Source organism: Erpetoichthys calabaricus, chromosome 3, assembly GCF_900747795.2.
Source record: "Erpetoichthys calabaricus chromosome 3, fErpCal1.3, whole genome shotgun sequence".
NCBI lineage: Eukaryota > Metazoa > Chordata > Cladistia > Polypteriformes > Polypteridae > Erpetoichthys > Erpetoichthys calabaricus.
This window is the reverse complement of record NC_041396.2, coordinates 171,512,864-171,527,745: the sequence shown is the minus strand read 5'-3', so window position 1 is coordinate 171,527,745 and position 14,882 is coordinate 171,512,864. Positions and strand designations below refer to the sequence as shown.

Here is a 14,882-nt window from a genome sequence, read left to right as displayed (position 1 = left end):
GTGACTTTTTTATGATAGAATGTTAAATTCTTCGTAACGTTTTTTAAAAAATGTTCTAGGGTGCTTTCTCTTCTAGTTTTGCTATAAATTCATTTTCTGTAGGAGTAGGTAAACACATATACCATGGCAATCATATCATAAAGAAGTTCACAGTGTTCCAAAATCCTCTATCAGTATAATAAGCAATAGGCAAAAACTTTGTTTTTATACAACAGCAATGATGGTTCAAGTATGTACAGTGTACTGTATATGATACTGAAGTTTGTTTCAAATTTTAAGATTTACATGCAGGAACATTTGGTTTAAAGAAGAATTTAGGTTTTGTTTTACCTACTTTTTAATACTAATTTTGCTTTTATCATTGATAATATTTCCTCCTTTCTTATTATTTTCCCTTATTTATTTTATTTTCAATATAGTGGAGATAATCTTAATGCTTTCTTTCATAGTTTTGTAGGAACAGATTTTGAATCTTCTAATTATGTCAGTTTTTAATCATTCTTGACAATATATCAACTTTTTCTAATTTTATAATATACTGTATGGCCTCTTTTGTCATAATATTTTCATAATAATAATAATAGTAATAATAATAATATGTTTTATTCATATAGCACCTTTCCCATGCTCAAGGCACTTCACAGAGTTTAAGATAGAACGGCAGGGTATACAGTATATAGCATTGTACTAAACCAGATAAATAAATAAAGAAGAGTAAGATAGTAAATTCAGAGAAAAAGCCTAACAGACAACATAATTGATGGTCTAGCACACACATACAGGTTACATGAGCATCTTGACATAGAGGTAAACTGAGAGAGGGGTAATAAAGTCAGGTAGAGCTAAAAGCCTTCCTGAACCAATGAGTTTTGAGTTGTTTTTTAAAAGAATTCATGGAATCAGCTGATCTAATTAATTTCGGTTGGTCATTCCAGAGTCTGGGTGCTATACAGCTGAAGGCTCTGTCACCCATGGAGTGTAGATTAGTGTGGGGCACAATTGTGTAAGCCTTTATTCTTTTTATTTTATTCTCATTGATCTGTTATATCCATACAAGCTGGGCTGCTATGATCTCCTCAAGAGACACCCACCAAATCAATAAACTAATTAAAAGGACAGGCTGAGTTATGGGATGCACTCTGGAAACCCGTAGGTCGTAGCAAAGAGAAGAATGAATACAAAACTGAATGCCATTATGAACAATTCTGCAGATCATCTATATGACACACTAACACTGTGAACTTTCAGTCTCCTTTATACCAACAGCAATACACCTACGTAATACCTCTGATGACTGTGAGAGCCAGGTGACAAGTTTTCTTTTCTTTCTTTTTAATTTTTTCTTCATTTTAAGTCATTCTGGTGTGTGTTCAGACTATAGTGATTGTGTGAATATTTATTTATCTATCTATTAATTAATTAATTATTTAATTTATTTGTTTATTTATTTATTTACATAAAGACCTTTAGTAGAAAGCCAAATTTCACCCTGGGGACAAATAAAGTTCTATCTATCTATCTATCTATCTATCTATCTATCTATCTATCTATCTATCTATCTATCTATCTATCTATCTATCTATCTATCTATCTATCTATCTATCTATCTATCTATCTATCTATCTATCTATCTATCTATCTATCTATCTATCAGGGTTACAAAAAGAAAAATATCCATATCTTTGCACTATTGCCAACAAAATGCACAGAGATTATTTAACTGCAGTGGGCAGCAAAGTAAAGTTTAAAAAAAAAGTTGTAGAGAAAAAAAACCCATCATGGTTGCACTCCAATTTAATGTAGTCTTCACAGGAAGGGGCAGTGCCAGATTTGAGACTGAAGAGAAGTTACTAGTTCTCTTCTGGTCTGGCCTTCTCAACTCTAACATTGTCAGTGGTTGTGCAGCCTTCCCAGTTCACCATTCACTCTTAAATTAGTCCCTACATGACATTAATGTCACCAGTTATATCTGCACACCTACAAATTGCATGAAAATGACTTTCTGCATGTCTCTGTGTGCAACCCATGTTATATACTGTACTGTGCTGCAGTGTTTATCAGGGCTTTGCATACACTCTTAACTGAGTGGCTTACTGATGATGTACTCATTCCCAGTGTATCTGCCATTGCACCATGATAAGAACAACTAACAAAGCATCTTAGTGTACTCAGAAGTTGTACTTCTTTGGGGAGAGCATACTACTTTCAAGTTTGACTTTTAATAGATGGTTGGAGCATACTGAACAATGTACTGTTTTTTTAAATAATATTTTTTGACTATTGTTACCATTTCCTCCTCTGTCAAACATATCTTCAGTCCTTCTGTGTGCTTCCATAATGTGACTTTATCTCTGCATCCAAATATTTCAGTGTTTAAAGAACACAAAGTATAGTTAATTGGCCATTTTCCATCTGCCAACATGATGAGAACCATGTATGTTCATCCATTTCACCTTCAAATGTGACAACTAACAAAATATAACAATTCTTACTCAAGATTGCCTGCACGAGATTCTTGCAAGCTCATGTTACCAATGTAAGTTCCTTCTCACCAGTATAATATCTTTAAAAAAAACAGGTCATAATTCCTCCAGCATGTCCTGGAGCTGTCACTTGGTTTTCTCTTTGTGCACCATGACTGAATTTGCTGGTACCACCTGATCTTGAGATCTGCTTCACACTCCTCCCATACTGAAGAACTCCTCACGCTATTGTAAGCGGTGAGTGCACTACCCCTGCACCGGTTTCTCAATTTGGCTGTTTGTGCTCATGAACACATCATACATTTGCATGCCAACAAGGAAAGCAACAGTTCTAAAAATGAAGAAGCAAATGAGAATGTTTGGTTATTAAGTGTTGTTAGTATGAACAGCAAAGAATGGATACCTGTCAATCTGATCAAGATCATGCTTATGTTATCTTTCATAAAAAATACCTATGCCATGAAGACACGGGTAGCTTAACTATATAAAATAAGACTCTAGGTCACACATCCAGCTACATTTACTCTGGTCTACAAATAAGTCCACAGTGTAATTGTTATCTGGATAATAGTTGTATAGAAATTTTATTTTACTCACAAAATAAGATCTTGAATGTACTGTATATGACAGCATCATTTAGTCATTGTTCTTCCAGTAAACTGTGGAGATTTCAATTAAACTAGAATATACAGTAAATATCAAAATGAAAACAGATATATTTACATGAATTCTAAATTACCTGCCTAGTATAGTCAGTATATGCACCTGACACAGGCTGTTTGGCAGGTGTAAAATGCTCCATGCATTCAATAGCAAATATTTTTTCTTTTATTTATTCATCAGTGTCATGCTAGTTTTGCTTTGTTATCAAATTTAAAAATATGTAAAGGTCAAATGAATTATGGCATCACTAATCCATAAATTAATAAGTTGTTGATATCTTTTAAAATATTATTTGCGAGCATAAATAAGAAAATGCTTCCATAAAAGTATAATCAGCTGTTTCATTTACCAGAATCACACCCAGTTCCAGGTACATGTAGTAGCTGGAAAAAAGTCTAGGCAAGAGGCTAGTAAATTAAGTTTAGTGGTTAGCTAGATGACTGATTCATTGCCTTGAGCTTCACTGATTCTGATTTAAGGGTCACGACCAATTTAACGTATGACCCTTAACTTTTCTTTTTAGAGTGGCTATGTTGGCTCAGATCTGTTATTTCATGGTTGTCCTGAAATTCAATTAAAAGAGCTGTGAAATCTGAAGATTAGTGAAAGAGACTTCACCTTATATGCAATAAGAAGAAAGCTAAATAAACACAAACCCCAAGTACTACATCATTTTTAAGGTTCCCTGAAGCAGCCTGGTTCTTGTGCCAGGTGTCATATATGCAGTGAATATAAATTTACCTTAAATTAAAACCTGGACATGATTCATAGTTTACCTTTGAAGTACAGCGTCAAGATTAATTCTTTTTAAATGGAAAGTGTTAATAAATCAGTTTAGTGACTTAAAATGATTTGGAAGACAAATATTTATTATTTTAAAAAACAACATAACTGATTTAAAAACATTACTCTTTAAAACAAAGCTTATGACAGTAAAGCAAGCATAAAGATAAATAATAAATATTACTTGTAAACTTGGCGTGTATCATGTTTATATGCATTTTGGATAAGCAGAAGTGTTTGTGAGTTTTTGAAACACAGTGGAGTGGCAGTTTCTGCTTGTATCGAGTTTCTGGCTAAGTAAACAGCAGTCTGTTGGGTCCTTTTGATGCGGTAGGAGAACACTGGCTGGATTTTTAAATGAGCTGGATTTACACCTCTGCTTAAGTCTACTGAGTAAATTGACATTATAAACGTATTAAAAGATTAATTCAGTGACAGATAACAGTTGGATGCTTCTTCTGGAAATCCACATGATTCTTCAGAGTATACTGAGTTGTATAGTTTCTCTATAATTATTTAACTCTTTATCAGAATACATTTACCTCCATCTACAGTATATTCTCTGTTTAAAGCAAAATACCCTTTTTAAACATTTACTTGCATTTAATATGTACAGTATGTATGTTTTTTTGACCTTCTAAATAAAAATAATGTTGTACATTGGTAAACATTGAAAAACCTGCAACATACCATATTATACCAAAAATGATGCCTTAATATTAACTGTAATATAAAAAAAATCCTGGGCAGAATAGTGGTGTGGTGTTTAGAGTCATTTCAATGTCTGTATGCAGAGTGCACATTCTGCCCATTTCTTTCATGTATGTGTGTGTGTTTTTTCTTTTTTTTTTCATGTACTTAATGTTATATTGATTAGGGTCCCTAACTTGGCTGATGTGAGTTAGTCTAGGTCTGCCTTTCAGCAATTTTATAATGAAAACGAGGGCTCAAAATAGGGGCGGATTCATAGAAGATATATACTTATACAATTTTTATGCTTTACTAGGGTTGCAAATATGCAAATGCTGAAAAGTTAATTACAGAGTGCTCTGTGTCAAATGAATGATTTACAAAAAAGAGGAAAGGTAATTTGACACTAAAGAATTAAAAAACATTTACAAGCAAAATCTGTTGGCTATTGAGCCTTTATCTTATAATAAAATAGGGTTAGCAGTAACTTTGGATCTTAACCTAAAAGTAATTCAACAAAATGAAAAATCGAATTTGTGATAGCTGCTCTATTTAGAAAGTATACAATGTCAAAGGCTATGTATTTTTTGATAATAAAAAGGACACTGGCCAAAGTAAAATCTGATATTGCAAATGTATCATGTGACAGATAGGGCGCTCTCGCTCCCTTGAACCCTCGGACAATACATGAGACACCGGATAAAAGTCCAAGAATTAATTTATTATAATAATAAATGTGCACAAAGCACCGTCCACTCCACAATTGTGGTATAGTGGGTCCACAGCTCCTGTTCAAAAGGCTGTTTTTAAATAAATAATCACCGCGCTCGCGGCTTAGCAAGGGGGCGTAGTGGTTGTGGCTGTAGCGTCTCAGGGCGATCTGCGGTGTGGGCGTTTCTCACCTAAGTGTACAGGTGAGAGACTGCCCACATCCGTGATTGTTCCTGGGGATGCTAATGGGCTGCAGCTGCTATGTCCTCTCGGCATATATAGAAGCGCGAGCCAGCTAGAGTGGGAGCACAAGAACAAAAGAAACAGAAAGGAACGGGAAGAGAAAACCCGGAGGTTGCTGGAGTGCGAGGAGCAGGAGAGGAGAGGAGAGAGAGAGAGAGATGCTAATGTAAAAGAAGCACCGGGCTTAATTGTTTTAAAAGGACTGCCTCCAGCAACGTTTTAACCTCGGTTTTAAAGGATTGTGTTTTTTTTTCTATTTATTGTTTTTTTACCTCCACATTTCTTTTAAGGATTATTTATTTAATGACTTTTAAATGCACTGCTGCACTTGTTTATTTGAACACTTTTGTTTTGTTGGAATTTAAATAAAAGCACTTTGCACATTTGCACCAACCCTTGCTCTATTGTTATTGCGTCACTGTCTAGCTCATTGGTAACATTACCGACGGTGCTGGGTTCAAGGGCTCCCGAACAGAAGATGGGAGTATGGAGCAGAACCTGCATCGTCACAACAAGACTCAATAAACAATTCAATTCTCCAAATAATACACAATCCTCCACTCCGAGACGCTTAGTCACATTGCCTCCCAACTCAGCTCGTCCATCTGGGATTTCCCACAGTCCTTTATAGTCTGTGACCCGGAAGTGCTTCTGAACCCTCTGTCCATGTGTTCCTAGCACTTCTGGGTCAGATCAAAACTTTTCTTTTTCATCCCAGAAGTACGTCATTCCCTCTGTCTCTGTGACTAAGACGCACTTCTGGGTTATAGGGCAAATAATAGTCCCTGGGCCTCGCTGCAGCGACTCCTGGCGGCCCCCATGGTATCCAGCAGGGTTGCATTAAAAGTCCACTGTCCATAATTCCCTGCTGGCATTCGGGGCATCTCCATGCTGTCAAGGAGGGCTCCATCTGGCGGCCTGGGGGTGTTGGCCGGGATGAATGGTCGGCCATATCTCATAATCAATAATGCAGCTGAGCTCTGAACAGCTTGTATAACTGAACTCACAATATGAAGGCATTGTTTAATTCTCAGCCAGATCTTTGTATTTGCCACTTTCCAAAAATGTTTCTTTATTTGTAATCAACTGAGGAATGCTGATCTATTAACATAATCTCTAATTGCAGAAATTAAATTGTATAACTTATGTAGAATCACAGTTGACCTTGCAGACGTGCCTTTGTTATTTAGTAAGTTCAGTTAAGTGATTTTTTTATTTAGTAAGTTTAGAGAGTCTGTTAGATTGTGTTTAGCACATGGCATTAGTACAGTATTTTTAGCAGTTTTGTACAATGGACTGCACTGAGCTAAGATGTTATTCATTTGTCAGTGGAATTATTTTGTTCTTTGCCACCCTTACAAAAACTATATTTCTGATTTGTCTAGAATGCTTATTTGTCTTCATTGTGAACATATCTAGCACAGTTGGAGTCCATGAACAAACTATGGCCAACCACTGTCCTTCATGATTGCATTTGCTGGTCCTCAATCAAACACCTAGCCTGCCCCCTAAATGTCAGCTGCCTTATGTTTGTTTTGGTTTACCTCCTTTATCTTCCAGTAGCTGGATAATTATGCAGGCTACCTAGATTTCAATTTAAAACTCCTCAGCTTGACATGTGCTGTTCATGATTCAGTCTGTAGATTTCAGGGTAATAAGTTAAAATGCTAGTGGTGAACCATGGTTTTTCTTTAGATTGAGTTTTTATTCTCCTATAAGCTATAAAATTATTGTGCATAAAAGATTATTTGGTAACAAACCTTACTTTTGTTGACAGTAGGACTCCATTTAATGATTAGGTTTTAAACCTTTGTCACTTGAAATAACACTGATGATCCAACGGGAAACTAGGGAAAAAATGTATTAATCTTGGGTCATGCCAAATATATATAAACTTAAAACTGGTTTTATTGTCATATTCCCTTGTTTTTTTAATATACTTGTTGAAGAAGAATGAACTAACTCTATAACACATTTGAATAGTTTGACATTAAAAAGTTTTTCAGCAATCAATTATGCTCAGGCAGATGAATTAACTTTTTGATAGGTAGATTTTAGATGGTATGGAAATGTCAGAACTAAAGAAGAGACCAGCTCTAGGATTGCACCAAAATCATCAAGACTAAAGTTTAAGCCCTTTGATGTTGTCAATACTGTATTATAATACAGCTGACAATATTCACCTGTTAAAAAGTTGCTGTTAATATTTAACTCTAAATGAGGAAGTCCAAAACTGCCAAAAAATATGCCTAACACTAAATGTTTAATATTTAAAATAATGTCATAAATTAAATGATTACATTAATATAAATAAAGAAGCAAAAATCCAAAATTCTAAATTGTGAAATTAGAAAAACACAAAATTCTCAATTAAAATTATAATTATATAAATTCTTCAAAGGACAAACAATAATTTAAAAAAAACTGACAATACCAAATTCAACAAATCCAACAATTTCTCAAAGGTCAATATCTGACAAATCTAAAATCAGTAGGTACATTCCCACTGTAGGAACTTTGTTTTCAGGAACCAATGAGTTCCTGTATGATGTAGGCCCTGGGTCACTTGTTGTCCCTGGCCACTTTCATGCATTTTGTTTTCACTACACAACAGGAACTGTAACCTTTATGTAAAATATGAGATATGCAAAGAAGAATGATGTAATGTGGGCGGCACGGTGGCGCAGTGGGTAGCGCTGCTGCCTCGCAGTTGGGAGATCTAGGGACCTGGGTTCGATTCCCGGGTCCTCCCTGCGTGGAGTTTGCATGTTCTCCCCGTGTCTGCGTGGGTTTCCTCCGGGGGCTCCGGTTTCCTCCCACAGTCCAATGACATGCAGGTTAGGTGGATTGGCGATTCTAAATTGGCCCTAGTGTGTGCTTGGTGTGTGGGTGTGTTTGTGTGTGTCCTGCGGTGGGTTGGCACCCTGCCCAGGATTGTTTCCTGCCTTGTGCCCTGTGTTGGCTGGGATTGGCTCCAGCAGACCCCCGTGACCCTGTGTTCGGATTCAGCGGGTTGGAAACTGGATGGATGGGTGATGTAATGTGAAGTGCAGCACAATTGGGAGTTCACCAGAGATTGCATCCATGTGATGCATACTATGAAGAGTGATGCAGCGTGAAGTGCCATGCTCCATCTTCACCAATAACTTTCCAAAGTCCAAACAACTAACAGATTTGTAAGATGATGCCAGTGCTTGTGGTCAACAAATCAGCACAATTCATCACCAAAGCCCCACTCGCAGTAGTTCTTGGTTGAACGAAAAGCACATACCCTGGAGTAGGACCTAAAACAGTACCAAGAACTACCTACCAGGAACTACAAATGACCTGAGTTTCTGTTGTGGGAATGTTACAAAATTTCCTGAGTTTCTAAGAAGTCCATGGTTTCTAAAATAAGTTGCTGTGGTGGTAAAGCAGCTATAATTGTAAAAAATCTCAAAACTTTGTAAAAAGGGGAAAGTATCAACTGATACTATAACTGATGATTGAATCAAGGCAACATCTGAGAGGAACAAATGACCAAGACTGGGGTAATGTAGGCAGGACAAAGATAACAACAAGATCACATGTAAGCAGTGTCACACACAAACGCATGGGGAGCAGCTTAAGGACCTGATGCGCACCGCGACAAGTCGTGCCAGGGGACAACGGCAGCGTACTAACCTCTCTCTTCTTATTTCCGTAGAAAGAATGAAAGAATAAAGCACCGCTGCCATAATATTGCCCAGAGGACTAAAAGAGCCGCAGCACTTCCGGGTCCCTTTCTGCCCTCTGGTCCCCGTTTGATGATGTCAACCTCCCATGCATCACCATGCTTTTCCCAGCATCCCACTGTTTAATTTCACGTCCGACCCTATAAGCTGTCCTATCCTTATGTGTCTGATGATTTTGTTGAGAATTACTGACCTTTATTTGTTGCAGTATATGGGGCTAAACACCTCAGACCTTTATGCTTATCATTTGTCTTATTACAGCAGAGATAAGGCAAGTAAGTGGAATTAATTACAAAAATAAAAAATTAAAACACCAGCAAAGCAAAACAGCAATCGTGATCATTTTTACTCATAAACCATATGACCTTCATGAAGCAAAACATTTATGATACTGGAGAAATATTTTTAAGGTTTCATTTAAAGCTTAGTGTCATCTATTTATGATTTTTTTTTTCAACCAGACACACAAAATCATGGCACCCATGCAGACAACCACATAAAATGGTAGCACCCATAGGAAATAAATACACAATGATGCAATGATGTCACCATAATACAAATAAAAATTCGTAGAGAATGAAAATAAAAATGTATAACATTTCAAAATCAAGAAAGATCAGACCATGACCTAATGTGTTCCTGAAAAAGGAACAGAATATTTATCTTGTGTCAATAATGAAGAACTATTGTTTATTTAGCTACATTATCAATGGTAGAACTAACAATCACTTGATATTCCTCATTGTAAGTGTTTTACCTTTACATAGTAGTGCGAGTAACAAAAAAAAAAGCATTTTTGTGTCAGTTTTAAAAAACTACAGTAGTTATAAACAAAATCGGAGATTCAGATAGATAGATAGATAGATAGATAGATAGATAGATAGATAGATAGATAGATAGATAGATAGATAGATAGATAGATAGATAGATAGATAGATACTTTATTAATCCCCAAGGGGAAATTCACACATTCATTCATACAATTCATTTGTAGTTTTCTTTTTTACTTGACATGTTTTTTTTTCTTTTCACAGCTAAATGTTAAAAATGAAGCACAGAAATGATTAATGAATCGTTACCATGGTAAATCATAATGATAATATATATTCTGTATATATAAACATGTTACAAGTTACTTTATATCATTTAGTTATGTACAAACCAGATTCATATCTAAATTTGCTTTTAGCATTTGCTAAAATTGTCTTCTTATGTTGTAAACCTGCATACTCAATACTTAAATTATTCACATTCTGTCAAAACTGAAATTTTATTTGTAGTACTATTCTATCTTGCTAGAGATTCTGCCTTAAATTCTTTTGAACTAGAGAAGACTTTCATCTATTCTAGCCATGTGCATGGATTTCTAAAAGCATCGGCCTGCTCATCACTGATGGTAACCACTGTTTGCCTGCTTTATATTAAAATGGTCCAATATCAAAGCAAACCATTCTAGCATTAAAATGCTTCCAATAGTAATGCTCACCCTAATAATTTTTAAAATACATCATCTGGAGCTATCATATTATGTTATGTGTAGCCTTCTGCACTGTATATTAATGCAAATAGCAGAAATTATCAAAAATAAAAAAGTATTTGAAATATGAACTTTCAGAATGAGTAGCATCTTTAAGTGATTTCCACATATTAAAACAGCATACATATGTTTACAATTTTAACACTGTTAGGTTAAGTGATTTGGAAAAGGTCATATCACATAGTAAGTCAGTAGTGGGTTCTGAATCTATACATTTCACGTTTATAGTTTAACTTTTTAGCCTCTATGTCACACTGTCTGGACCTCCATGATTAAGAAGCCACCCTCTACTCCCACCACATGTACCTATAGCAGTAGGTAGCTTTTAATAAAGCTTTTTAAATAAAGTATTAATAATTATGTGTAACTCAATTATGGTTAGATAGAATGAGCTAGTTGTTTGTCTATGAGGTTATTGAATTTACTTGCATAATAATTTCTTAAATGGTTCTCATCTCCAGCCATGCACATCTTTTCTGCTTTCCTTGCATCATTTCATCTGTGATTGCACATTCACAAGCCTGTAAATATCTTCATAAAACTCACTTTGAGTAATTAACCTGAATATCTAAAACCTTTCTTTTTAAATATTATTAAACATATTCCTTTGAATATGCAATTTGTTTATGTTGATTTCCTCTGCCTTGCAGTAATCTACCTCTCTAGCTGTTCTCTTTGTAACTATGCTCTTTACATTCCCCATTCATAGTGGACAGTACAATGCTGTCACCATTAATTCTTCCACTGTTGCACCATCTCTTCTAAACTTAAAGCCATCTGAAAATGTTGTTCGCAAGTTTTTGGCTCTCCGACAGTACTTTTCTTCTTTTTTTATGCAATTCTACATTCCTTGTAACAAGTCTGTTCACCTATTAGCTCAATGAATTTGTTTTCTTTAAAGAACTGAAACTTTGTTAATCATTTATGAGTTCAGATTCATAGACTTTTCAGCCTTAAGAATTTCTCTTGAATCATGGTTCTGTCTAGTTGGTTTACTGTCTTACAGCTTTAGGCCATATTCTAGCTTCTCATTATTTCAAATGAAAAAATGTAAAGTGATTTCAGTGTAAACTGCCATCTCCTTGTCACGTCAACATCCCTGCTGCTATCTCCTCCTGTTCTTGCACTGCCTTCACTATTTGTACATCTCGAACTTTACATACATAAGGCGAAAGAAGACTCTAAAAGATTGTTTCAGTATTTTAGTAGTAAAAGAACAGTCAAGGAGGAGGTGAAGAGCATCAGAAATAGTAAAGGGAAATTTAAAGATACAGACAATGAAATAGCAGATGCCCTAAACTTTTTTCTCAGGTCTTTACAAGTGAGCAAGTGGATAACCTCCCAGAGGTAAGTGGAACTACTAAGGAGGTACTGAGGGATTTGTAAATTTTTGAGGGAGAAGTACTGCTCAGATTAAATAGGCTGAAATCAAACAAATCACCAGGACCAGATAATATTTACCCTGGTGTTCTTAAGGAGGCTTGTGAGTACATATATAAACCCTTGACACATATTTTTAGGAAGTCACTGAGCACTGGGGCGATTCGGAAGGACTGGAAAATGGCAAATATCATCCCATTATATAAAAAGGGTGACAGGGCAGATCCAAGCAACTATAGGCCAGTTAGCTTAACACGCATCACAGGAAAATTAATGGAAGGAATTATTAAGGAAAAGATTGAGCAACACCTGGCAAGGACAGGTATTATTAGGAACAGTCAGCAAGGGTTCAGAAGAGGGGGGGTCGTGTTTTACTAACATGCTGGAATTCTATGAGGAGGCAAAAAAGGATATGATCAAAGTGGAGCATATGATATTGTTTATCTTGACTTTCAGAAAGACATTTGATAAGGTGCCACATGAGAGGTTGGGTATTAAACTAAAAGATGCTGGAGTTGAGGGTGATGTTTGCAGATGAGTGCAGAATTAGCCCAGACACAGAAGGCAGAGGGTGATGGTGCAAGGAACCTCATCAGAATTGGCCGATGTTAAGAGTGGTGTTCCACAGGGGTCAATGCTAGGGCCGCTGCTATTTTTAATGTACAGTATATAAATGATTTAGATAGGAATATAAGTAACAAGCTGGTTAAGTTTGCGATGATACCAAGATAGGTGGATTAGCAGATAATTTGAAAACTGTTATATAATTGCAGAAGGACTTGGATAGCATACAGGCTTGGACAGATTTGTGGCAGATGAAATTTAATGCCAGTAAATGTAAAGTATTACACATAGGAAGTAAAAATGTTAGGTTTGAATACACAATGGGTGGTCGGAAAATCAAGAGTACACCTTAAGAGAAGGATTTAGGAGTCATAGTGGACTCTAAGCTATCGACTTCCAGACAGTGTTCAGAAGCTATTAAGAAGGCAAACAGAATGTTAGGTTATATTGCACGATGTTCGGAGTACAAGTCCAAGGAGGTTATGCTCAACATTTATAATGAACTGATGAGGCCTCATCTGGAATACTGTGTGCAGTTTTAGTCTCCAGGCTACAAAAGGACATAGCAGTGCTAGAAAAGCTCAGAGAAGAGCGACTAGGCTGTTTCCAGGGCTACAGGAGATGAATTATGAGGAAAGATTAAAAGAGCTGAGCCTTTTCGTTTAAGCAAAAGAAGATTAAGAGGTGACATGATTGAAGTGTTTAAAATTATGAAGGGAATTAGTACAGTGGATCGAGACTGTTATTTTAAAATGAGTTCATCAAGAGCATGGGGACACAGTTAGAAACTTGTTAAGGGTACATTTCGCACAAACATTAGGAAGTTTTTCTTTACACAAAGAGCAATAGACATTTGGAATAAGCTACCAAGTAGTGTGGTAGACAGTAAGACTTTAGGAACTTTCAAAACTCTACTTGATGTTATTTTGGAAGAAATAAGTGGATAGGACTGGCAAGCTTTGTTGGGCTGAATGGCCTATTCTCATCTAGATTGTTCTGATGTTCTAATGTTCTAATATCATAGATTTTCCTAATTCAATCATAAATGGATTACACCTTGGATTGCAGTCTTAAACAACTGTGGATAAGGTCTTGTCCCACAGCCGTCTTTGAAACCTTATCAGTAGGATTATTTGAAATTCTTCTCAATATTAATGAATATATAGTGAGAAGTCAAGCAAAATGACACACTTTATTAGCTAACTAAAAAGATTACAATATGCAAGCTTTCCAGGCAACTCAGGCCCCTGCTTCAATATGTAAAACACTTACCTTGTCAGGCAAAATTCTGTCTATATGTTCCTGATTTTATCTGCAAATGCCAGATACCTGAAATAAAAAACAACAAAAAAGGGCAATTAAATAAGAAATAGCAAGTTAAATAACTTTCCAAATATGTTTGTGGGGTTAAACACTGCTGTGCTCGCATCCTTGCATTGGCTGCCTGTTAAATACACAGTCGAATTTAAGGTTTCGTTTTTCATTTTTAAAGATCACCATGGCATAACCCAAAGCTATATCTCTGACCTTGTCAGCCTCCATTCTACCTCTAGAGCTCTACAGTCCTCTGATCAGATGTTTTTAACTGTTCCACGCTCTCGGTTGAGGTTTAAAGGTGTCCAGGCCTTCTTTTTAGCTGCCCCAAGACTCTGGAATAGTCTTCCATCCTTTATTAAATTATAAAGATTTTTCAGTCAAATTTAAAAGCCTATTTATTTTCTCAGGCTTTTGAGATATTTTAAAGACTTTGTATTCAGCTGTTTTTCTGTCTTGGTGTATTTTGTATTGCTGTCAGTTGTTTGTGGGTCTCTCCTACTATTGCTTTCTTAATCTGTTAGTTGTTTTATTCCTTTTAAAATGTGTCTTTTTTACACTTCTCTTTTATTTTGTTTAGATGTTTGGTTTGTTTTATTTGGTTTTATTGTGCAGTACTTTGAATAACAATTTTTGTCCTTTAAATGCGCTAAATAAATTAATATGAAATGAACTGAAAAATAATGCATGCAATTGAGCTTCGAATGTATTCTTAAAAATAACTATTCCATACAGCATGTAACAGATATCCACTAAAATGCACTAGCCCACTTATAACTGATATCAGTGCTTAGTTCCAGG

The 14,882-nt window shown here is 35.7% G+C and overlaps 1 protein-coding gene across 1 annotated transcript in view; it reads right to left on the bottom strand.

Annotated features, from left to right (window-relative positions):
- Positions 1-14,882, bottom strand: part of pax1a (paired box 1a) — a 78,524-nt gene that overhangs the window by 15,259 nt on the left and 48,383 nt on the right. The window contains exon 5 of the mRNA XM_028797525.2: positions 14,040-14,096. Within this exon, the coding sequence (XP_028653358.1) occupies positions 14,044-14,096 (53 nt within the window). The 3' untranslated portion in view covers positions 14,040-14,043. The remainder of the gene's footprint in view (positions 1-14,039; positions 14,097-14,882) is intronic.